The sequence below is a fragment of the Aulostomus chinensis genome, chromosome 17, assembly GCF_037954235.1.
Source record: "Aulostomus chinensis isolate RoL2024-O1b breed Wild chromosome 17, RoL_Achi_v1.0, whole genome shotgun sequence".
In the NCBI taxonomy this organism is placed as follows: domain Eukaryota; kingdom Metazoa; phylum Chordata; class Actinopteri; order Syngnathiformes; family Aulostomidae; genus Aulostomus; species Aulostomus chinensis.
The window spans coordinates 11,989,241-12,015,394 of record NC_141336.1 but is presented as its reverse complement, the minus strand read 5'-3'; the positions used below and the strand labels follow the sequence as shown (position 1 = coordinate 12,015,394).

At 41.1% G+C, this 26,154-nt stretch overlaps 1 protein-coding gene and 2 long non-coding RNA genes across 3 annotated transcripts; 2 read left to right on the top strand and 1 right to left on the bottom strand.

The window, feature by feature from the left end:
- Positions 1 to 8,067: 8,067 nt before the first annotated feature.
- Positions 8,068 to 9,813, top strand: LOC147246305 (uncharacterized). The gene is made up of 3 exons (XR_015109788.1): positions 8,068 to 8,140; positions 9,480 to 9,570; positions 9,701 to 9,813. It is a non-coding gene; the product is annotated as an uncharacterized LOC147246305 (long non-coding RNA).
- Positions 9,814 to 14,740: 4,927 nt separating this feature from the next.
- Positions 14,741 to 16,486, top strand: LOC147246304 (uncharacterized). The gene is made up of 3 exons (XR_015109902.1): positions 14,741 to 14,813; positions 16,153 to 16,243; positions 16,374 to 16,486. It is a non-coding gene; the product is annotated as an uncharacterized LOC147246304 (long non-coding RNA).
- A 4,610-nt stretch (positions 16,487 to 21,096) lies between these two features.
- On the bottom strand, positions 21,097 to 25,424 carry cldn11a (claudin 11a). Its single transcript, XM_086182295.1, has 3 exons — positions 24,847 to 25,424; positions 24,445 to 24,609; positions 21,097 to 22,135 (listed from the first exon to the last, which is right to left on the bottom strand). Exons 1-3 carry the CDS (start codon positions 25,070 to 25,072, stop codon positions 21,873 to 21,875), a joined length of 654 nt encoding a protein of 217 aa, XP_086038421.1. The 5' UTR covers positions 25,073 to 25,424; the 3' UTR covers positions 21,097 to 21,872.
- Between the last annotated feature and the right edge of the window lie 730 nt (positions 25,425 to 26,154).

Here is a 26,154-nt window from a genome sequence, read left to right as displayed (position 1 = left end):
GGTTAACTCAGGATTAATCACATATTTTTTATGTCGAAGCGAAGTAAAATCTGGTCAACTGGACGTAAGTTTATCGTCCTTTATGATCGTCCTGGAAGGAGTGGCTTTCCTCCTTGAGGTGGAGGAAAACCGCTGAGTCCTGTCCTCCAGAGTTGGCTCTTCTATGTTGTGCCATGCGCTTGTTGAGGGGCTGTTTGGTTTCCCCTATGTAGAGATCCGTGCAGGCCTCACTGCATCTGACAGCGTATACCAGATTGCTTTTCTGGCTGTGAGGGGTGGGATCTTTGGGGTGAACCAGTCTTTGTCTCAGAGTGTTGTCTGGTCATGTCCAAATCCTCGACAGAGAGGACAGATGGTTTGAAAGAGGAGTTAAAGAAGCCATCCACGTCAGGATAGAGAAACCATCTTTGAACAGAGGAGGTGGACTGCGACATTTCCTTTCACCTATTTACAACCAAGTCCTTTCAAAACTTCCCCAAAGAGCTCAGCTGAAAGACCCATGTGGAACGGCTGATGCCAGCACAGCCCATTAGCATCTGAGTGGTCGGTGAAACTCCCTAACAACCACCCCTGAAACTCCCTGACACCGCACAACGACTGTCGTTTGGGGAGGCCAGGTGAGTCTCGGTAGGGTCGTTTCCACCACAATAGCACTGACCACTCCCACATAGGTTTATAAGCTGGAGTTTCCACACTCTTCACTAGAACTGAAGAAGCCTCTCGGATGAGAGGTGAAACGTCTTCAAGATAAACTTACGTCCAGTTGACCAGATTTTACTTCGCTTCGATCTACGATGACCTGGATGAATGAGAACCTTCACAGACATATTTTTTATGTGTTTCTTGCTGTGAGGTGACAATGCTAACCACTATATATATATATATATATATATATATATATATATATATGTATGATAGAGGTATTAAAAGGAAATTGAAATACATGTCCTTGTGTCTAGATTTTGAAATTAATTCAGATTATTTAATTTATTAATTCTACACTCTTCTTGGTTCTCATTCGTCCATTTTCTGTGCTTTGTTGTTCTATAAAAAGCAGCGCAATGAGGAATAAATGATATTGAATAATTAACTTGAAATTCCTTAAAAACTCTCTATAAAAACATGTATTTATATTTTTTTGTTTGTGTAAACTTCTGACTTGGGGAAAAACAGAATTTTCATTACATTTAACTTCCAGATTCGTATTTGTTTAAACGTATACTTCCTGCCATGTTTCTGGCCCCGCCCCCTGAAGGTAAGCCCCGCCCAATCCACCGGATGCTGCCGGGGATTCTTGATAACCATTGGCTACTACATTAGTTGTATGTTTATGAACTCAGCTGATATATATAAGCTCAGGAAGTGTTCTACTTCTTTGCTTCAACCTTGGTTGAACACTATTGAGAGAGACAGAGACATTCTTTGCTATTTCTTCCTCTCTACCCCACCAAACGCTTTCTGAACAAGGTAAGTGGCGAACAAATTGAGAAGCTTGTGTGAGTCTCCTATCTCATCCAATGTGTAAAGATTCCTACATGTTTGTGTGAACAGTTCTTTACACAATGAAGCCATTAAAAGTACTTTTGGAGAGAAATATATGTTTATTTGCTCTCCTACCAGCAAGCAAGGAGACATATACCCAGAGACACCTGCTGAAGTCTATTAGCTGTCGGTTAGCTTAGCATTGTAACCCAGTAGTGAGTGTTATCGCGCCTTCAACAACAGTCGAAAAACAGCTTCTTCTTAAACGATTTTTTCTTGCATTTATTAGGATTCAATTTGAGCGTAGTGTTCATGCAATTTTCTAATCAGACACAATGAGAGCTATTTTACTGTGTGATTGACGGAGCACCTTCAAACTAAAAAAGCTCCCAGTAAAGCAAAACTTGTATCCATTTCAAGAGGCTGAAAAGATTTATGGAATGTATATATTCGAAGTCTTATCTAACAACAGAGGCACCTACGGGTTTTGGAACAATTTTACATCAAGCATCGTGCTACCTCCAGTGCTAACGCTAACCTGCGCTAAGCTACCTAGCTAGTCTCTGTGGGTTCCAGCTCCCTAAAGCGCACACAGAGGGGGAGAAGCGCTTCTCTCTCTCTCGTTGGCTGGCAGCGGGAGGACAGATGTGAACTTCTGTTGAGTTAAAAAATGGACAACACTGCTTGAGCTCGTCTATCACTGGAGTCAATAACAGAGAAGAAGGTATCGAGAACGCAAATATTAATGTAAGTTAATGCTGGTTGGGGTTTGGTCTGACATTGGTGAGTGTGTTTGTTCTTCAATGTACCCCAGTGTTTGAAGTTGTTAATATTATTTAATGAAGACAAAGTTAATTCACCAAAATGTACAAGCATGTTTTGCCAGCAGGATGTTGTTTTTAAACCCTTCTAAATGCTATCAAGTCCTACTTGGTCTCAGTAGATTACCAGGCCTGCACTGCCTTGCCTTTTCCATGATGTGCCTCTTTTTTGCCATTGATTCGCTGGAGTGTGGCTCCTGGTGAAACTCTGTGCAGATTTCTTTAAAACAACCACCTGTAATCAAGGATATTTTTTGCACAGACATGCAGGAGTGTGACTTGTTGATAGCATGTAGTAATTTGTGAATTAAGCAGCACTACAAGCGTGATCACGAAGAATTTCCGAAGGAATGATTTTAAAATGCAGGTTGATGAATATTGATTTGATTGAGGTGATTGTAGTGTAGCTTCTTGTGGCTACTTGGTTTGGACCAAGTATGTAAACGCATCAACAAGGTTTTGTGATTGCTTGAGTTATTTCATGTATGGACTTCTTCCTCTAGATGCCTCGTGGCCGTGGCCATCGCTCTCGGGCTACAACCTGGTCAACTGTGACCTGGGAGCCACAGGAGCCCCGCTTCCACCACGATGCACGTATGTACCAGCGACGTCATGTAACATTGCTTTTATTTATGGTGCCTGTTATACTCCCTGTTTGTAGAAGCCCTGGTGTACCAAGAATGTCTACTAGTTAAATTTGTGTGTGTCCACTCGTTCATGATAGGCTACGGTACTGGCTACCGGCACGCTGTCCAGAAATGGCCAGTTTCAGAGCTGACTGGAAAAAGCCACAAGCTGATCCTTCCAGTGGAGTCTCCACATCAGAAGGTAGAAGTGATGTGGAATTGAAATGAAATTAGTCCAAGTCAACATGATTTTGTATTTATTTGTCCAAGCAACTGTTTGTTTTGTTTCAGTTTGGACTGATTGTTGGGGACTCCCACCTGCGAGGAGTCGTGGATGGTTTCGTTAGGATGCCTGAGGGAAGACTGGCCTTCGGTGTGATGTCAACACCAGGGGCCAGCGCCGCTGAGCTGAGGACTGAGGTCCTCCACGCTGTGGTGCCCCGTTCACCCGAGGTCGTCTGCCTCCTGGCTCCTAGCAACAACTTGACGAGGAGCAGGACCATCAGCCAGGCAGGAGCAGACTTCGGCTTGCTCCTGACCTCCGTCTGCAGGCGCTGGAGGAATGTACGTAGACGGTTTTAATGTTTGTTTGTTTTTAGTCATTTACTATAGGGTGAAATGTGGTTGGTTGGACACACTTTTAGACATACATAGATAATATTGAAATGTGTACGATGAGCAGTTTGATTTCATCTGTTGTTGTTTTTTAGGTCTTTGTTCTTGACTTCCCTCCACGTCTCAACATTGACGTGGCTCACCAGGAAGCTCTGCGCCAGGAGTTTCAGCACGTGGCTGCACGAATGGGTGAGTACTTTTGTAAATTGTGCTACTTTTTTAATTGTGATTTTTCTTGGTTGAGGGATTTGAGTTCTTTGTGTCTATGAGTGGAACTGAATCATGTGTTTCTGTTCTGTTACTTTTCTGGATCAATAGTTCGTGTTTGTTAATAGTTGCAGGTGACAGTTGATGTGTTTATCCAAAAATACCTGCACATATCTAGAAAATCAAATTTACTGGTAGTTGACAATTTATTACTTTTTGCTGGTTACAGTTTGTGAAAGTTACATTGTTTTTTGAACCATCTATCAAAAACACATTATCAGCGTTTGCAGAACCATAAGTGTCTCTACGATCTGTCCAGGCATTTTAATGATGAGTGATTGTGATGTTTATTTAAGGTGTGAAGTACGTGCCTGTTGCTGAGCACTTCCCCCTGCAACGCCGTCAGCTGTGGTGCAGAGATGGCGTAAGTAAACCCGATGCTGTGATGGCAGCAGGAAATGTGTGACATGCATCTCTTTGTAGTTGACAGTAAAAGTTCACGTTCATTCAAAGTCAAGTGTTGCTTTTGTCCATTCACGTTGAATGTGTTGTTTGTGCAGGTTCACCTGAGTGACAGTGACGGGATGAAGATCCTGATGAAGCTGCTGGTCTCAGCTGCTCACCGGCAGCTGTAGACATCAACCCAGCAGGATCCAGTCCCTCACAGACCCAGAGGTGACAGGTACAGCCCACCTCTGGGTGGAGAGAGGAGCACAGGAGGAGGCAGACACGGAGAGTCCACGACCTCAGAGACCCAGAGGTCACTGGTGTTGGTGTGACTGATGACGGGGACAGAGGAAGTCGGGATAGAGGACCTCCAGGTAGGAACTCCTAACTAAAGTGTGGATTTGATAGATGGACTGAGTGTTGGTGGTTTAGAATGATGTTTTTCATGAGATGAGGATGCTGGATGATGAGGGAATAAACTCAACCCTGTATTGTCTTTCTCCTCCCTAGTCAAGTGTGAGAGCCCCCCCACCTCCTCATCCCTCTCTTCTCCTCGGGTGGCAGCAAGATCTTGCGCGGGGGGGGGTGTGGTCAGGCAACGTCAGGGTCCTGCTGGCCCTCCTTGACCCTGTTCACTCATGAGACCGATGCAAAGAGACCAAGGTAGACCAGCCTTTATATCTGGGCGTAGCCTTGGTGGAGCAGGTCTCTTCAGGTAAGTAATGTTTAGCATGTTACTATGGCAACAAGCTAAATACACACCTACATATAACATGGCGACATTTTAGAAAACACACTTTATGGCCCTTCATTAAAAGAGCAGGACAAGAAGACAGACACATTTGCGTCCTGCATTAGAGACCAGCTCACTGCTAGTTAGCTTAGCGCAGTCACTAGCAGATTGGGATAAATAGAACTTTTGACATTGTTTCATCTTTTTATTTTAAACCAGCAATGTTTTAAACACATTAAACCTACAATGACTTAGTCCTCTAAAATCTTCTCCTTTAGCACTCCAGGGGTTCTTTTTTCCTTCATTGCAACAGCATATTTACATCCATTTTAATGACATTCAACAACAAAACACACACTATTCTATGTAGCTTTAACACACTTGTGAATTCCTCCTATACCATAATAGACATTTGCATATGAACATCAAATGCTGTTGCTAATGAAGGTTTTCTTTCCCCAAATGTCATTAAAAAAAAAAGCAAAAGACACTGGTAGAGGTACTTCCATACTACTGGAATGGGGTTCAACTCCCTGCGGTGTCCATGCTTACAAATATGACATTATTCACTCCATGCAGTCGTACGATTTTGATAAGCATTCATGTATTTTTCATGTAACTTTAGAAATATGCACATCTTTTATAATTTTATGTTTCAAATACCTTCTGAAGCTTGGATTGCTTGGGTCTATTGGGTTCATACGTTTTATTTCTAGTCATCAACAAATGCTTTGTTTGGGATTTTTCTGGAACCAAATCACCAATCACCAGTGCCTGATTCCATCCATCCATCGTCATCTTCCGCTTACTCCTTACTAGTAAGGGTCGCGGGGGGGCTGGAGCCTATCCCAGCATCTATGGGCGAGAGGCGGGGTTCAGCCTGGACAGGGCGCCAGTCCATCACAGGGCCAACATACAGAGACAGACAACCATTCACACTCACATTCATACCAACGGTCAATTTAGAGTATCAATCAGCCTCGTCCTCTCTTGATGTCTTTGGACTGTGGGAGGAAGCTGGAGTACCAGAGAGAACCCACACAGGAACAGGGAGAACATGGAGACTCCACACAGAAAGATCCTGTGCTGGAGCCGGGACTTGAACCCGTAACCTTCTTGCTGGGAGGCCACAGTGCTGACCACTGCATGGTGCATCAGCCCAAGTGCCTGATAGTGAAGTTAAAATATTTCATAGTTAGGACCTGAACACTGGGCAGTGTGGGGGCCCTACTGAAATCCAGGAAATTATTCATTTTGTCTTCAAAACCAACCAGATTTTTGGGGGCTTCCACATGATAAAAAACTCAGGAAATGTTGCACCTCCAGGTGGTCAAACTTTCCCAGGGGCTTCATCCGATTCTCCTTCACTTTTGTCACTGCATACAAGCGACCCCAGCGATGTAAAATTGCAAAGCTTTATGAGGGGGCTGCTACATGCTGATGTTTTGCCATGATTCACGAAACCATCACATCTCACTTTATTGTTTTAAGCAATGTAGATATGAGAAGACTGGACCGCAGAAACAAACCTGTGTATTGGATTTTAATTTCCTCTTCTATATATTAATGCAATATTCACAGATTTGAAAAGGTTTTATGTCCTGAGACCTTGAGACTGCAATTCAGTTCTAGATAACATCACTAAATAAGTCGACGACAAACCTCTTCTTTCACAATTTCATGATCTCTTTATTTTAAATGAAATTTGAATGCTAAATAAATGGATTTTCTAAGTAGCTCTGAATTAACAAATCCATACATATATATAAAGTATATATATAGATGTGTGTGTGTATTTATATATATATGTGTGCGTGTGTATATCTATATATCCATATCACATCTATATATATCTTTATCTACATATATATATAAAAAGAGAGAATGGGAGAGAAAGAGAGAGAGAGAAAGAGATTTTTAGCAATTTTGAGTTAATTATTCTATTCAAGATGATTTTTTTCTTATTGCACTGCTTTTTATAGAACAACCAAGCACCATAAATGGATGAATGAGAGCCATCGCAGAAGCAAAGAGTTTAGAATTAATAAATTAAATGATTTGAATTCATTTTAAAAATCTAGACACTAGGACATGTATTTCAAAATCCTTTTAATACCTCTGTAAGTGAGTAAGGGTTCATTCTCCAAAACATTTGTTTACACATCAGAAGAACTTATAGGTTAACATAAAATTAGAGTTAAATTTTATACTGTTATTGGAAGATTATTGGGAAGAATATCCATTTACCGACTGCTGACCAACAAGGCTTCAGATAAATTTAAGTAAAAATTAATGTTCACTTTAATGTGAAACAGATGTTGCAGTGAATGACCCAGTCGCTGGCAAAGGTATAAAAAAGACTTGTTCATAAATCATTTTCTGTTACCTGGATTTTTAAAATAAATTTTAATTTTTAATTTATTAATTCTATTTATTAATTAATGGTCCTCATTCATTAATTTACTTAACTAAGTTATTCTATTACATGCAGTGAGATAAGGAATAGAAATTATTGAATATTTAACTCTAAATCACTAAAAAATATACTTCAAAATTGACCTACAAAAGTTATAGATTTTAACTTTGATTTCATGTTCACTTATAAGTTATTTTTATGTGTGAACATATGTTTTGGAGAATGAAGCCTTAATTACTGACAGAGGTATTAAAAGCAAATTGAAATACATGTCCTTGTGTCTAGATTTTGAAATTAATTCAGATTATTTAATTTATTAATTCTACACTCTTCTTGGTTCTCATTCGTCCATTTTCTGTGCTTTGTTGTTCTATAAAAAGCAGTGCAATGAGGAATAAATGATATTGAATAATTAACTTGAAATTCCTTAAAAACTCTCTATAAAAACATGTATTTATAATTTTTTGTTTGTGTAAACTTCTGACTTGGGGAAAAACAGAATTTTCATTACATTTAACTTCCATATTCGTATTTGTTTAAACGTATACTTCCTGCCATGTTTCTGGCCCCGCCCCCTGAAGGTAAGCCCCGCCCAATCCACCGGATGCTGCCGGGGATTCTTGATAACCATTGGCTACTACATTAGTTGTATGTTTATGAACTCAGCTGATATATATAAGCTCAGGAAGTGTTCTACTTCTTTGCTTCAACCTTGGTTGAACACTATTGAGAGAGACAGAGACATTCTTTGCTATTTCTTCCTCTCTACCCCACCAAACGCTTTCTGAACAAGGTAAGTGGCGAACAAATTGAGAAGCTTGTGTGAGTCTCCTATCTCATCCAATGTGTAAAGATTCCTACATGTTTGTGTGAACAGTTCTTTACACAATGAAGCCATTAAAAGTACTTTTGGAGAGAAATATATGTTTATTTGCTCTCCTACCAGCAAGCAAGGAGACATATACCCAGAGACACCTGCTGAAGTCTATTAGCTGTCGGTTAGCTTAGCATTGTAACCCAGTAGTGAGTGTTATCGCGCCTTCAACAACAGTCGAAAAACAGCTTCTTCTTAAACGATTTTTTCTTGCATTTATTAGGATTCAATTTGAGCGTAGTGTTCATGCAATTTTCTAATCAGACACAATGAGAGCTATTTTACTGTGTGATTGACGGAGCACCTTCAAACTAAAAAAGCTCCCAGTAAAGCAAAACTTGTATCCATTTCAAGAGGCTGAAAAGATTTATGGAATGTATATATTCGAAGTCTTATCTAACAACAGAGGCACCTACTGGTTTTGGAACAATTTTACATCAAGCATCGTGCTACCTCCAGTGCTAACGCTAACCTGCGCTAAGCTACCTAGCTAGTCTCTGTGGGTTCCAGCTCCCTAAAGCGCACACAGAGGGGGAGAAGCGCTTCTCTCTCTCTCGTTGGCTGGCAGCGGGAGGACAGATGTGAACTTCTGTAGAGTTAAAAAATGGACAACACTGCTTGACGTTGTCTATCACTGGAGTCAATAACAGAGAAGAAGGTATCGAGAACGCAAATATTAATGTAAGTTAATGGTGGTTGGGGTTTGGTCTGACTTTGGTGAGTGTGTTTGTTCTTCAATGTACCCCAGTGTTTGAAGTTGTTAATATTATTTAATGAAGACAAAGTTAATTCACCAAAATGTACAAGCATGTTTTGCCAGCAGGATGTTGTTTTTAAACCCTTCTAAATGCTATCAAGTCCTACTTGGTCTCAGTAGATTACCAGGCCTGCACTGCCTTGCCTTTTCCATGATGTGCCTCTTTTTTGTCATTGATTCGCTGGAGTGTGGCTCCTGGTGAAACTCTGTGCAGATTTCTTTAAAACAACCACCTGTAATCAAGGATATTTTTTGCACAGACATGCAGGAGTGTGACTTGTTGATAGCATGTAGTAATTTGTGAATTAAGCAGCACTACAAGCGTGATCACGAAGAATTTCCGAAGGAATGATTTTAAAATGCAGGTTGATGAATATTGATTTGATTGAGGTGATTGTAGTGTAGCTTCTTGTGGCTACTTGGTTTGGACCAAGTATGTAAACGCATCAACAAGGTTTTGTGATTGCTTGAGTTATTTCATGTATGGACTTCTTCCTCTAGATGCCTCGTGGCCGTGGCCATCGCTCTCGGGCTACAACCTGGTCAACTGTGACCTGGGAGCCACAGGAGCCCCGCTTCCACCACGATGCACGTATGTACCAGCGACGTCATGTAACATTGCTTTTATTTATGGTGCCTGTTATACTCCCTGTTTGTAGAAGCCCTGGTGTACCAAGAATGTCTACTAGTTAAATTTGTGTGTGTCCACTCGTTCATGATAGGCTACGGCACTGGCTACCGGCACGCTGTCCAGAAATGGCCAGTTTCAGAGCTGACTGGAAAAAGCCACAAGCTGATCCTCCCAGTGGAGTCTCCACATCAGAAGGTAGAAGTGATGTGGAATTGAAATGAAATTAGTCCAAGTCAACATGATTTTGTATTTATTTGTCCAAGCAACTGTTTGTTTTGTTTCAGTTTGGACTGATTGTTGGGGACTCCCACCTGCGAGGAGTCGTGGATGGTTTCGTTAGGATGCCTGAGGGAAGACTGGCCTTCGGTGTGATGTCAACACCAGGGGCCAGCGCCGCTGAGCTGAGGACTGAGGTCCTCCACGCTGTGGTGCCCCGTTCACCCGAGGTCGTCTGCCTCCTGGCTCCTAGCAACAACTTGACGAGGAGCAGGACCATCAGCCAGGCAGGAGCAGACTTCGGCTTGCTCCTGACCTCCGTCTGCAGGCGCTGGAGGAATGTACGTAGACGGTTTTAATGTTTGTTTGTTTTTAGTCATTTACTATAGGGTGAAATGTGGTTGGTTGGACACACTTTTAGACATACATAGATAATATTGAAATGTGTACGATGAGCAGTTTGATTTCATCTGTTGTTGTTTTTTAGGTCTTTGTTCTTGACTTCCCTCCACGTCTCAACATTGACGTGGCTCACCAGGAAGCTCTGCGCCAGGAGTTTCAGCACGTGGCTGCACGAATGGGTGAGTACTTTTGTAAATTGTGCTACTTTTTTAATTGTGATTTTTCTTGGTTGAGGGATTTGAGTTCTTTGTGTCTATGAGTGGAACTGAATCATGTGTTTCTGTTCTGTTACTTTTCTGGATCAATAGTTCGTGTTTGTTAATAGTTGCAGGTGACAGTTGATGTGTTTATCCAAAAATACCTGCACATATCTAGAAAATCAAATTTACTGGTAGTTGACAATTTATTACTTTTTGCTGGTTACAGTTTGTGAAAGTTACATTGTTTTTTGAACCATCTATCAAAAACACATTATCAGCGTTTGCAGAACCATAAGTGTCTCTACGATCTGTCCAGGCATTTTAATGATGAGTGATTGTGATGTTTATTTAAGGTGTGAAGTACGTGCCTGTTGCTGAGCACTTCCCCCTGCAACGCCGTCAGCTGTGGTGCAGAGATGGCGTAAGTAAACCCGATGCTGTGATGGCAGCAGGAAATGTGTGACATGCATCTCTTTGTAGTTGACAGTAAAAGTTCACGTTCATTCAAAGTCAAGTGTTGCTTTTGTCCATTCACGTTGAATGTGTTGTTTGTGCAGGTTCACCTGAGTGACAGTGACGGGATGAAGATCCTGATGAAGCTGCTGGTCTCAGCTGCTCACCGGCAGCTGTAGACATCAACCCAGCAGGATCCAGTCCCTCACAGACCCAGAGGTGACGGGTACAGCCCACCTCTGGGTGGAGAGAGGAGCACAGGAGGAGGCAGACACGGAGAGTCCACGACCTCAGAGACCCAGAGGTCACTGGTGTTGGTGTGACTGATGACGGGGACAGAGGAAGTCGGGATAGAGGACCTCCAGGTAGGAACTCCTAACTAAAGTGTGGATTTGATAGATGGACGGAGTGTTGGTGGTTTAGAATGATGTTTTTCATGAGATGAGGATGCTGGATGATGAGGGAATAAACTCAATCCTGTATTGTCTTTCTCCTCCCTAGTCAAGTGTGAGAGCCCCCCCACCTCCTCATCCCTCTCTTCTCCTCGGGTGGCAGCAAGATCTTGCGCGGGGGGGGGTGTGGTCAGGCAACGTCAGGGTCCTGCTGGCCCTCCTTGACCCTGTTCACTCATGAGACCGATGCAAAGAGACCAAGGTAGACCAGCCTTTATATCTGGGCGTAGCCTTGGTGGAGCAGGTCTCTTCAGGTAAGTAATGTTTAGCATGTTACTATGGCAACAAGCTAAATACACACCTACATATAACATGGCAACATTTTAGAAAACACACTTTATGGCCCTTCATTAAAAGAGCAGGACAAGAAGACACACATTTGCGTCCTGCATTAGAGACCAGCTCACTGCTAGTTAGCTTAGCGCAGTCACTAGCAGATTGGGATAAATAGAACTTTTGACATTGTTTCATCTTTTTATTTTAAACCAGCAATGTTTTAAACACATTAAACCTACAATGACTTAGTCCTCTAAAATCTTCTCCTTTAGCACTCCAGGGGTTCTTTTTTCCTTCATTGCAACAGCATATTTACATCCATTTTAATGACATTCAACAACAAAACACACACTATTCTATGTAGCTTTAACACACTTGTGAATTCCTCCTATACCATAATAGACATTTGCATATGAACATCAAATGCTGTTGCTAATGAAGGTTTTCTTTCCCCAAATGTCATAAAAAAAGCAAAAGACACTGGTAGAGGTACTTCCATACTACTGGAATGGGGTTCAACTCCCTGCGGTGTCCATGCTTACAAATATGACATTATTCACTCCATGCAGTCGTACGATTTTGATAAGCATTCATGTATTTTTCATGTAACTTTAGAAATATGCACATCTTTTATAATTTTATGTTTCAAATACCTTCTGAAGCTTGGATTGCTTGGGTCTATTGGGTTCATACGTTTTATTTCTAGTCATCAACAAATGCTTTGTTTGGGATTTTTCTGGAACCAAATCACCAATCACCAGTGCCTGATTCCATCCATCCATCGTCATCTTCCGCTTACTCCTTACTAGTAAGGGTCGCGGGGGGGCTGGAGCCTATCCCAGCATCTATGGGCGAGAGGCGGGGTTCAGCCTGGACAGGTCGCCAGTCCATCACAGGGCCAACATACAGAGACAGACAACCATTCACACTCACATTCATACCAACGGTCAATTTAGAGTATCAATCAGCCTCGTCCTCTCTTGATGTCTTTGGACTGTGGGAGGAAGCTGGAGTACCAGAGAGAACCCACACAGGAACAGGGAGAACATGGAGACTCCACACAGAAAGATCCTGTGCTGGAGCCGGGACTTGAACCCGTAACCTTCTTGCTGGGAGGCCACAGTGCTGACCACTGCATGGTGCATCAGCCCAAGTGCCTGATAGTGAAGTTAAAATATTTCATAGTTAGGACCTGAACACTGGGCAGTGTGGGGGCCCTACTGAAATCCAGGAAATTATTCATTTTGTCTTCAAAACAAACCAGATTTTTGGGGGCTACCACATGATAAAAAACTCAGGAAATGTTGCGCCTCCAGGTGGTCAAACTTTCCCAGGGGCTTCATCCGATTCTCCTTCACTTTTGTCACTGCATTCAAGCGACCCCAGCGATGTAAAATTGCAAAGCTTTATGAGGGGGCTGCTACATGCTGATGTTTTGCCATGATTCACGAAACCATCACATCTCACTTTATTGTTTTAAGCAATGTAGATATGAGAAGACTGGACCGCAGAAACAAACCTGTGTATTGGATTTTAATTTCCTCTTCTATATATTAATGCAATATTCACAGATTTGAAAAGGTTTTATGTCCTGAGACCTTGAGACTGCAATTCAGTTCTAGATAACATCACTAAATAAGTCGACGACAAACCTCTTCTTTCACAATTTCATGATCTCTTTATTGTAAATGAAATTTGAATGCTAAATAAATGGATTTTCTAAGTAGCTCTGAATTAACAAATCCATACATATATATAAAGTATATATATAGATGTGTGTGTGTATATATATATATGTGTGCGTGTGTATATCTATATATCCATATCATATCTATATATATCTTTATCTACATATATATATATATATATAAAAAGAGAGAATGGGAGAGAAAGAGAGAGAGAGAAAGAGATTTTTAGCAATTTTGAGTTAATTATTCTATTCAAGATGATTTTTTTCTTATTGCACTGCTTTTTATAGAACAACCAAGCACCATAAATGGATGAATGAGAGCCATCGCAGAAGCAAAGAGTTTAGAATTAATAAATTAAATGATTTGAATTCATTTAAAAAATCTAGACACTAGGACATGTATTTCAAAATCCTTTTAATACCTCTGTAAGTGAGTAAGGGTTCATTCTCCAAAACATTTGTTTACACATCAGAAGAACTTATAGGTTAACATAAAATTAGAGTTAAATTTTATACTGTTATTGGAAGATTATTGGGAAGAATATCCATTTACCGACTGCTGACCAACAAGGCTTCAGATAAATTTAAGTAAAAATTAATGTTCACTTTAATGTGAAACAGATGTTGCAGTGAATGACCCAGTCGCTGGCAAAGGTATAAAAAAGACTTGTTCATAAATCATTTTCTGTTACCTGGATTTTTAAAATAAATTTTAATTTTTAATTTATTAATTCTATTTATTAATTAATGGTCCTCATTCATTAATTTACTTAACTAAGTTATTCTATTACATGCAGTGAGATAAGGAATAGAAATTATTGAATATTTAACTCTAAATCACTAAAAAATATACTTCAAAATTGACCTACAAAAGTTATAGATTTTAACTTTGATTTCATGTTCACTTATAAGTTATTTTTATGTGTGAACATATGTTTTGGAGAATGAAGCCTTAGTTACTGACAGAGGTATTAAAAGGAAATTGAAATACATGTCCTTGTGTCTAGATTTTGAAATTAATTCAGATTATTTAATTTATTAATTCTACACTCTTCTTGGTTCTCATTCGTCCATTTTCTGTGCTTTGTTGTTCTATAAAAAGCAGTGCAATGAGGAATAAATGATATTGAATAATTAACTTGAAATTCCTTAAAAACTCTCTATAAAAACATGTATTTATATTTTTTTGTTTGTGTAAACTTCTGACTTGGGGAAAAACAGAATTTTCATTACATTTAACTTCCAGATTCCTATTTGTTTAAACGTATACTTCCTGCCATGTTTCTGGCCCCGCCCCCTGAAGGTAAGCCCCGCCCAATCCACCGGATGCTGCCGGGGATTCTTGATAACCATTGGCTACTACATTAGTTGTATGTTTATGAACTCAGCTGATATATATAAGCTCAGGAAGTGTTCTACTTCTTTGCTTCAACCTTGGTTGAACACTATTGAGAGAGACAGAGACATTCTTTGCTATTTCTTCCTCTCTACCCCACCAAACGCTTTCTGAACAAGGTAAGTGGCGAACAAATTGAGAAGCTTGTGTGAGTCTCCTATCTCATCCAATGTGTAAAGATTCCTACATGTTTGTGTGAACAGTTCTTTACACAATGAAGCCATTAAAAGTACTTTTGGAGAGAAATATATGTTTATTTGCTCTCCTACCAGCAAGCAAGGAGACATATACCCAGAGACACCTGCTGAAGTCTATTAGCTGTCGGTTAGCTTAGCATTGTAACCCAGTAGTGAGTGTTATCGCGCCTTCAACAACAGTCAAAAAACAGCTTCTTCTTAAACGATTTTTTCTTGCATTTATTAGGATTCAATTTGAGCGTAGTGTTCATGCAATTTTCTAATCAGACACAATGAGAGCTATTTTACTGTGTGATTGACGGAGCACCTTCAAACTAAAAAAGCTCCCAGTAAAGCAAAACTTGTATCCATTTCAAGAGGCTGAAAAGATTTATGGAATGTATATATTCGAAGTCTTATCTAACAACAGAGGCACCTACTGGTTTTGGAACAATTTTACATCAAGCATCGTGCTACCTCCAGTGCTAACGCTAACCTGCGCTAAGCTACCTAGCTAGTCTCTGTGGGTTCCAGCTCCCTAAAGCGCACACAGAGGGGGAGAAGCGCTTCTCTCTCTCTCGTTGGCTGGCAGCGGGAGGACAGATGTGAACTTCTGTAGAGTTAAAAAATGGACAACACTGCTTGACGTTGTCTATCACTGGAGTCAATAACAGAGAAGAAGGTATCGAGAACGCAAATATTAATGTAAGTTAATGGTGGTTGGGGTTTGGTCTGACTTTGGTGAGTGTGTTTGTTCTTCAATGTACCCCAGTGTTTGAAGTTGTTAATATTATTTAATGAAGACAAAGTTAATTCACCAAAATGTACAAGCATGTTTTGCCAGCAGGATGTTGTTTTTAAACCCTTCTAAATGCTATCAAGTCCTACTTGGTCTCAGTAGATTACCAGGCCTGCACTGCCTTGCCTTTTCCATGATGTGCCTCTTTTTTGTCATTGATTCGCTGGAGTGTGGCTCCTGGTGAAACTCTGTGCAGATTTCTTTAAAACAACCACCTGTAATCAAGGATATTTTTTGCACAGACATGCAGGAGTGTGACTTGTTGATAGCATGTAGTAATTTGTGAATTAAGCAGCACTACAAGCGTGATCACGAAGAATTTCCGAAGGAATGATTTTAAAATGCAGGTTGATGAATATTGATTTGATTGAGGTGATTGTAGTGTAGCTTCTTGTGGCTACTTGGTTTGGACCAAGTATGTAAACGCATCAACAAGGTTTTGTGATTGCTTGAGTTATTTCATGTATGGACTTCTTCCTCTAGATGCCTCGTGGCCGTGGCCATCGCTCTCGGGCTACAACCTGGTCAACTGTGACCTGGGAGCCACAGGAGCCCCGCTTCCACCACGATGCACGTATGTACCAGCGACGTCATGTAACATTGCTTTTATTTATGGTGCCTGTTATACTCCCTGTTTGTAGAAGCCCTGGTGTACCAAGAATGTCTACTAGTTAAATTTGTGTGTGTCCACTCGTTCATGATAGGCTACGGCACTGGCTACCGGCACGCTGTCCAGAAATGGCCAGTTTCAGAGCTGACTGGAAAAAGCCACAAGCTGATCCTCCCAGTGGAGTCTCCACATCAGAAGGTAGAAGTGATGTGGAATTGAAATGAAATTAGTCCAAGTCAACATGATTTTGTATTTATTTGTCCAAGCAACTGTTTGTTTTGTTTCAGTTTGGACTGATTGTTGGGGACTCCCACCTGCGAGGAGTCGTGGATGGTTTCGTTAGGATGCCTGAGGGAAGACTGGCCTTCGGTGTGATGTCAACACCAGGGGCCAGCGCCGCTGAGCTGAGGACTGAGGTCCTCCACGCTGTGGTGCCCCGTTCACCCGAGGTCGTCTGCCTCCTGGCTCCTAGCAACAACTTGACGAGGAGCAGGACCATCAGCCAGGCAGGAGCAGACTTCGGCTTGCTCCTGACCTCCGTCTGCAGGCGCTGGAGGAATGTACGTAGACGGTTTTAATGTTTGTTTGTTTTTAGTCATTTACTATAGGGTGAAATGTGGTTGGTTGGACACACTTTTAGACATACATAGATAATATTGAAATGTGTACGATGAGCAGTTTGATTTCATCTGTTGTTGTTTTTTAGGTCTTTGTTCTTGACTTCCCTCCACGTCTCAACATTGACGTGGCTCACCAGGAAGCTCTGCGCCAGGAGTTTCAGCACGTGGCTGCACGAATGGGTGAGTACTTTTGTAAATTGTGCTACTTTTTTAATTGTGATTTTTCTTGGTTGAGGGATTTGAGTTCTTTGTGTCTATGAGTGGAACTGAATCATGTGTTTCTGTTCTGTACCTTTCTGAACCAATAGTTAGTGTTTGTTAATAGTTGCAGGTGACAGTTGATGTGTTTATCCAAAAATACCTGCACATATCTAGAAAATCAAATTTACTGGTAGTTGACAATTTATTGCTTTTTGCTGGTTACAGTTTGTGAAAGTTACATTGTTTTTTGAACCATCTATCAAAAACACATTATCAGCTTCTGCAGAACCATAAGTGTCTCTACGATCTGTCCAGGCATTTTAATGATGAGTGATTGTGATGTTTATTTAAGGTGTGAAGTACGTGCCTGTTGCTGAGCACTTCCCCCTGCAACGCCGTCAGCTGTGGTGCAGAGATGGCGTAAGTAAACCCGATGCTGTGATGGCAGCAGGAAATGTGTGACATGCATCTCTTTGTAGTTGACAGTAAAAGTTCACGTTCATTCAAAGTCAAGTGTTGCTTTTGTCCATTCACGTTGAATGTGTTGTTTGTGCAGGTTCACCTGAGTGACAGTGACGGGATGAAGATCCTGATGAAGCTGCTGGTCTCAGCTGCTCACCGGCAGCTGTAGACATCAACCCAGCAGGATCCAGTCCCTCACAGACCCAGAGGTGACGGGTACAGCCCACCTCTGGGTGGAGAGAGGAGCACAGGAGGAGGCAGACATGGAGAGTCCACGACCTCAGAGACCCAGAGGTCACTGGTGTTGGTGTGACTGATGACGGGGACAGAGGAAGTCGGGATAGAGGACCTCCAGGTAGGAACTCCTAACTAAAGTGTGGATTTGATAGATGGACGGAGTGTTGGTGGTTTAGAATGATGTTTTTCATGAGATGAGGATGCTGGATGATGAGGGAATAAACTCAACCCTGTATTGTCTTTCTCCTCCCTAGTCAAGTGTGAGAGCCCCCCCACCTCCTCATCCCTCTCTTCTCCTCGGGTGGCAGCAAGATCTTGCGCGGGGGGGGTGTGGTCAGGCAACGTCAGGGTCCTGCTGGCCCTCCTTGACCCTGTTCACACATGAGACCGATGCAAAGAGACCAAGGTAGACCAGCCTTTATATCTGGGCGTAGCCTTGGTGGAGCAGGTCTCTTCAGGTAAGTAATGTTTAGCATGTTACTATGGCAACAAGCTAAATACACACCTACATATAACATGGCAACATTTTAGAAAACACACTTTATGGCCCTTCATTAAAAGAGCAGGACAAGAAGACACACATTTGCGACCTGCATTAGAGACCAGCTCACTGCTAGTTAGCTTAGCGCAATCACTAGCAGATTGGGATAAATAGAACTTTTGACATTGTTTCATCTTTTTATTTTAAACCAGCAATGTTTTAAACACATTAAACCTACAATGACTTAGTCCTCTAAAATCTTCTCCTTTAGCACTCCAGGGGTTCTTTTTTCCTTCATTGCAACAGCATATTTACATCCATTTTAATGACATTCAACAACAAAACACACACTATTCTATGTAGCTTTAACACACTTGTGAATTCCTCCTATACCATAATAGACATTTGCATATGAACATCAAATGCTGTTGCTAATGAAGGTTTTCTTTCCCCAAATGTCATAAAAAAAAGCAAAAGACACTGGTAGAGGTACTTCCATACTACTGGAATGGGGTTCAACTCCCTGCGGTGTCCATGCTTACAAATATGACATTATTTACTCCATGCAGTCGTAAGTGTTTTAATAAACATTCATGTATTTTTCATCGGTTGCCCTCAAAATAAATACGTCTTGTGCCTTTTTGCTGCAAATACTTTCTGAACTGTGCTGTCATTATTTTGATCATTATTCATCATTTACCTGGGGGGAGGGGCCGCTCAGCACTAAGCTGCTGACTTCAACAGGGAAGACGACAAACTGCAGACCAAACAGAGCCAACGCACAAAAAAGGTGGAGTGGATCAGCCTCAGAGGGGAAGGAAAATAGTTCATCAGCATTTTGTAGTTCGAGAAACTTCTCTACGGTTGGGAAACAACATTAAGGTTCTCACATGCCTCTCTGGCCATATTTGAGCTGAGTACAGTCAACAAGGTGGGAGAAAAATGTAAAACATGTCATTTCCTGTCCCCGCTATTTAGCGCTCTGGCTAAGAGTCAGTATTCACCTGGAGATGTCTTCAAGGTGGGGCGTTTATCAAACGCGGTTTGAATCGGATCTGCTCGCATGGGGAGGAGTTACAGAAGTTTAGGTTTTTCACAACGATCATCGGAACTTCCCAGCCCATCACGCCCGCATTGTGAGACGGAAACTCCAAAGCTTCACAATTTTATATCATCCAGGGGACTTCTTTATTAAAACTGGTTGATCATTCTGCTGAAAGCCTTTTATATTAAAATTGTGGAGGGAATTAAATGCTATCTTTAAATAAAAACAGCTAAGAATGTCTACGAGTTAATCAGCCAGAGAAATTCAGGATGAAGTCCCTTCTACAAGACTGTGCTGTTTTCTCACTGGACACCAATACAGGCCAAATGCTTGTGATTATCTCCAGATATTAAGAATAGATCCTAAATATTTTTTAATGTCATCTCACAGCAATTGAGTATGAAGAAAGTGCAAAATTCCTCGGTTATTTAAAGGCATTTTCTAGTGAAAAATGTTTGCGTTGCTTCCTAAATATCTGAATAAAAGTGAGACTCGTGTCCAACTCACTGTATGAAAATATTTGAACTGGGGGGAAAAAAATACTGGGATGATCAAATCTGTGTGTATCGAGCTGAACAGGGAAAACATGGAGACTCCACACAGAAAGATCCTGTGCTGTAGCCGTGATTCGAACCCACAACCTTCTTGCTGTCAGGCGACAGTGCTAACGGCACCGCCGTGCAGCCCCACCTCAATGTCTTAAACAAGATATTCTTCTATTATTTAACTGACAGCTGTAGTTTGGATTATTTGATACATTTCCCCATATTATTTGAAAACGTGAACCCAGTAAAACAATGATGTAGTTTCACAGTGCGCGCATGTAATTCCGTCAACCTACGGTGCTGCGCAAATAAAGATTTGTCTGTGTAAATCAACATGGCCTACACCTGCTCTGGAGGCTGCAACCTTTTTAGTCAAGTCAAGTCAGTTTTATTTGTCTAGCGCCAAATGACAACAAAAGTTATCTCATGACACTTCACAAGTAGAGCAGGTCCAGTACCACACTCCTTCAATGACTTAACACCCAACAATTCTCCATCAGCAAGCACATCCTGCAACAGCGGCGACGAAAACCTTCCTTTTAACAGGCAGGAACGTAGAGCAGATCCAGACTCAATGGGGACGGCCTTCTGCTTTGACCGGTTTTATTGAGTCTGCAAGGAAACATCCTGATAGTGTTGCCTGGAGCGGTCCTGCTGTTGAGCCGGGCTCATTCCACCGTCCCTGCAGAGCTCATAAAGCTCTCCGTGGAGTTGAGTTTGGTCGTTTTACTCTCGACCCACTCAACAAGTTTTCCCAGTTGACACGGAGATATTGTTTGTTGCGTTTTAGTCAGCCGTTATTTTAAGAACTCTCTCCTGTGCTGGAAAGTTTTTAACAGCGCCGAGCAGTTCAGTTCCGTCAGGATTTCAGGGGAAGCGTTACCTCATCACCAGCATGGGAGAATTTTTAGAATAAAAGCACAAACTACTGCACGAGAACTCGATCTGAAATGTAAATATTAGATGTAAGAGTTTTAACAACCGAGTTACAATCTCAAACATACTGAAACACACACACACACACACACACACACACAGGTTTAAAGTGTCAATCAGTAATCTGATTTTGAGTTCTACAATTATCGTGTAACACAATGAGCTACATTCTTCTCTTTTTGGCCTGGTGATGTTTGTAGTCTCATTCATTCACTTGTTAGCAACCAAGTCACATTAAGTCACGTTAACAATTCCAAATACACAAATGTGATGCGTTCCGATGTACTTTATTCCATCAAATTAAAAAGTTATCACATATATATATATATACTGTATATAAATATATATATATATAAAAAAATAATTATATATATATATATATATATATATATATATAAAATAGTAACATGTTGCAGTCATTCATTTGTGCAGAAACTGACGTTACTTTTACAGTTTATGGAGCCGATAGCAAACAAGTACCTGTGAAATGTACAGTACGTCCCCATCAGTCTCCTCTGCAGTGACAAGAAAACAAGTGCAATTTTTTTTTCATCAAATCTATCACTCAAGCCGAAAATGAGGGTTGTACAATACTGTCATAAAAAAGCAATAAACACAAACAATGTTACACCTTTTTTATTTCATAACACTGTCAAACCTTGCTCTTATTGAAAGAGCAAACATTACATACAATTGAAAAACTTGAATGAAGGTATCTATAGGTAGAAAAATATATATAATACAAAACATTTCAGTCCACAAATGCTGGCGATTAGAACATCGATCTGCTGCGTAGGCTGTTAGAAGCTGGGTTTTATTAGGGGGTGAGTCCTTACCACACCCAGCAGGAGGAGGCTGAGAGATGTGTTATACAAAAACAATCCTTTGGCTAAAAAAGAAGCTCCAACAAAAACCATCTTTGTGTGTTTGGACGTGTCTCAGTCGTGTCGATTTTCATGCACATGAACCAACATGAATGGCTGAGTGTCTCTCTTTTAAGGCTTGCATCTAATATATGAACGTGTGAATGTCTCTATATACAGTTCAGCTCTCCCTCTCTCCCATGTCAGACATGGGCGCTCTTGGCATGATTGACAGAAGTGGTGGCCGGCGGGTTCCCACTTCCCTGTTTGGAATAGTAGAATCGGTTGTTTTCCTGGTAGGAGTGGGATGAGGACTCGGTGGAGCAACAGGTGAGAATGGACGCCCCTAAAAGGGAGAAGATGGTACCAACCCAGCCCGTGTAGAGGGAGAAACCAAATGACATGAGGCCATGCTCCTGGTGCGCCCCGATGGGAAACCACACCGTGGACACCATACCGCACAAAGCTGAGGGAAAGAAACACAGACAGAAATCTCGATGAAGAATCCAGTTCCGCAGAAAACACTGTCAGAATCCAAGAGTAGCATCATGCAGCATATTGAATCAGCATAAACACAAGCTTTGATTGGAAATGAAATTAGGAACATAAATGTTGAAATAAGAAAGTATTTATTGCCGTGTACTCCTCAGGTTGCAAATGAAAGCAAACACACAGTGTAGCTCTACAAAAAAAAAAAAAAAAAATCAGGCAGGCTCAAACTGTAATTAAATTAAAGGCACAAGATGATGTGGTTGTGTCTATGCATTCATAGAGGTCTGGCTTTGAATGGGATATTATCATGACCCCATAAAAGTGCGGAGCCACCTCAGCACATACCATCATCACACTCTGGGGGGCTGAGTGACAGAATAAAGGGTAATTAAAGTGGTGATGCAAAGTGGTGCAGCTGCCATCCGTAATGAACACACACGGGGAGAGCGAGATGAAAGGATGCCGGTTATTGTATAGAAGGTACACGTATAAACGGGGAAGGGTGTGTGTGTGCTTGGATAAAATAAAAGATCTCTTTTATATCAGTCCTGTCAGGTGTGACACCTCCATGTGAATGATGGAGTTTGTTTGTCAACAGAATTATGCAAAAACTACGTGGACTAATTTGACCAAACATCGCAGAGGGATTTGGAGCTGGCCAAGGAAGACTGCATTCAACTATGGGGCTGATTAGTCATAGCGCCACCTGGTGGCAACCAGAAACACCTTTTCATTAATTTCTTCATTTATTACATTTTGATGCACTTCTCCAGTTAGGTTGACCAGATCCAACGCAAACTGGATCAGAAAGACTTTAAGAACTTGGTGATGTGAGAAAGTGAAGATTGTGAATTAAATGGTGTTACCATGGCGAGGTGGCCAATTTTAATATTTACTATATGGAGTTTAAAACTCTAGTAACTAGACCCCACATGGTCTTATCTTTTCCAAACTGCACATCTTTGATGAGGGTCCAGATTATGTCTAAAAGGTGAATTTTTAGTCATAGCGCCACCGTGTGGTTACTGGATGTAACAAACATTTGATGTACATCAAAATTACATGAGGTTGTTTTCATGTGATGTACATATAATAAACGTATGTTCTTCAGCGTCACCTAGTGGACACAGGAAGTGACACCTGCACCATAGCGTTAGTTACACGGTAGTCTGCAAAATCCAAATATTATCATTTCACCTCCCCCTCTCGCTAACACACTCAACGCTGCTTGTTTTTTTATTGAGTTTGGCTCAACTTGGCGGAGGTATGCGCTCTCTGAATGCCTTCTAGTACAACATGAAGCACTTCATAAAAATCCTTTTGCATTTTTTATTGTGTTATATTCTACGTGGGATCGACAGAGTGGATGAAAATAAACAGTAAAACAAGCAGCGCGACTAAATGTTGTTATATAAGCTTTGCTTTGAACCGAAGAAGAGGGGCTTACAGTCTCCGCTAAAACCTGTATAAATATTAAACCTCCTATATAGCTGACATGGAGATATCTAATATATGTTAGGTCTCTACCGCCGGGCACCAGACGATAATACAAGAAAACAGTATGAAATCCTTTTTTCTACCAATAAAGAACTGAATGTGCAGCACTAGATTGTGTCTGGACTGAAAGCTTTGTAACTAATGTTCCACTGTTCCAGTGGAGAAAAACAATTAAAGTTAGACTTTGTTGCTGGTATGTTTTTGCAGCAGTATGGAGCCAGTAATATGCTGACAAAACAGAAAGGCGCTTTAGCTATTTTATATGGAAATAATGGTACTCGGGTGATATTTTTAGTTCAGGGATTATACGGAAATAATTTTTCTTATGAAAAAGTGGGTGGTGGAAAAGTCTATTTATAGTCCCAGGTGCTAAAGGTGCCATTTGTGAGCTCAGCACCCCTCCAATAAACTGTGTATTTAGAGGAGTGAGTTTCCGTGTGGTTCAGGACAAAAGCAGGGTGTGGATGAGAGTAGGTGGAGGAGAGGAATGCGATGGGATCAGGGGGTGGGTTGGAGGGTGGGGGATGGGGATGGGGGGGGGGGGGGGTTCAGTGAAACGGAAACATAAGTGTGAGTGCATATGTGTCCACCCTTGGGAGGAAGCTAGCCATACTCAACATCCTCTGCTCTGAGAAGCTGGTGAGGGACGGTCAAAAGGTCAGAGAGGGATCTCAGTGAGATATCACGAAACTGTCAGACCTCCTCTGATAGATTTTGTCCCACCATCACATGCAGCCTTCAAAGTGAGAGAGTTTAGGTGAATGATATAAAAATAAATCCTCCTACCAACTATGAGTATAAGGACTCCTCCCAAGATGGTGCGTTTGTTCCTAGAGCTCTGGGGCTCATTGCCAAGGTTGATGCAGGGCATGGACATGAGGAGCATTCCAACCGCTGGGAGACCCAGGATTGAACCTGTGATCATCAGTGCACGAGTTGTCTGGATGTAGGCTGGAAAAAGATGAAATATAACACGTTATGATTATCAATACAAGAAAAGAGGGGGAAATTGAGTCAGAAATAACAAAAACAGAGCTATTTTGTGAAGTAAAAGGATGATTTATGCCTTGTTACAGTTTTTAGATCTGGAAAGAGAATTGCAAAAGCATAAATTGAAATAAAACAGTTCCTTTGTAATTCAAAATATATAAAGCTCTACTTTTCAGGGATATTCAGAAGCGTTTTTACCTGGCAGATCCAGAATCTGAGTCAGGGAGATACAGTGGTAGAGTCCTGTGGAAAGGACACATTCTGCCCACGGTCCTTTGCTACCCAGTTCATCCATCTTTTTGCAGGTGTTCAAACCATATTTACACGTAGTCACCCACTCATTCGTGGCTGTCGCGATCACGATTCCCACCCAGCCGAGGCAACTGATGAGAAAGCCGCCCAGTTGGAGACACGAATTCGCCATGGCGCAAACTTTGCGTAAAAACAGTACTTGGCCCGTGTTCAGGAACCCGTATGTAGCGTAAAAACGCAGAGTAAAACAACAAAAGTTTAAAAAAAAATGTGGAAAGATAAAGTTTGAAGAACGGATAACAATTCCGCCGTGCAAGTTAATCCAGTGTTAACTTCTCTCTTTCAGTTCCAGTAATTCCAGCAGCTGGGCTCTGTTACTCTCCTGAAATGATTGAAGATATCACATCATAATAGGTTTTATAGTGAGAGAGAGAAACCCTCAAACATTTCGGCCAATCAGATACTTGGAATTAAGGGTGAAAACATCCTCCATTTACGATGTCTTCTTAAAGTTCATGTGCACTGCCCCTTTCTTCCATCAGACGATAAAATAGAGCCTGGACTCTGGTGGACGGGTGTATAGTGGAAGGGATTAATAACAAGTCTGCTGCCATCTAGTGGTCACATTATATCATCTCAGCGAGTTGCTTCATGTGTATGTCTCAATTACTGAAGTCGCCCTGCAAGCACTTTTCGTACGAATGCAGTGAAGGAGGAGTAAATATTGAAGAAACTAATGACTGTAATGTGTAAAGTATAGATTTATCAACAAAGTGTGCAAACAAATGTAAACAAAATAAACAAATACAAACTCTATCACATGTAAAACACTCATTCAGAATGAATGAATAATACATGCGTATTTTAATGAGGTTAGGGTGAGGATGCCGTAAATAATTTATAGTTTGTACTGTTGTGTGCTATAAAATCTTAAAATCTTAATTTGCATGAAAACTCTACCCATGAACTGAATGTAGAGGAGGAAGTAAAGATTTTAGCCTTAAAGCTCAATATCAATGAACACAAAAGATGTGCATTCTTTCATTTCTTCATTCACTTCATTTTCCAACGCTTGCGTTGAAGTTGGAAGGGTGTTTGAAAAAGCAGCAAAATGTAATCATCAAAAACTTGTGAAGACAAAAACTTTTGACTACTTCTAAAACTACTACTACTAATAATAATAATCCACTTTGCACATTCATACATTCATAAAATAAACTAGGCGGGTATCCTGCTTTGTTATGTCGTATGACA

Bases quoted from the DNA above. Each gene is read 5' to 3' on its own strand.
- cldn11a (XM_086182295.1), bottom strand. From the start codon at position 25,072: ATGGCGAATTCGTGTCTCCAACTGGGCGGCTTTCTCATCAGTTGCCTC. The intron at 24,610-24,846 runs GTAAAAACGCTT...ATCTTTTTCCAG, and splicing joins TCAGATTCTGGATCTGCCAG to CCTACATCCAGACAACTCGT. The intron at 22,136-24,444 runs GTAGGAGGATTT...TCTTTCCCTCAG, and splicing joins AGTCCTTATACTCATAGTTG to CTTTGTGCGGTATGGTGTCC.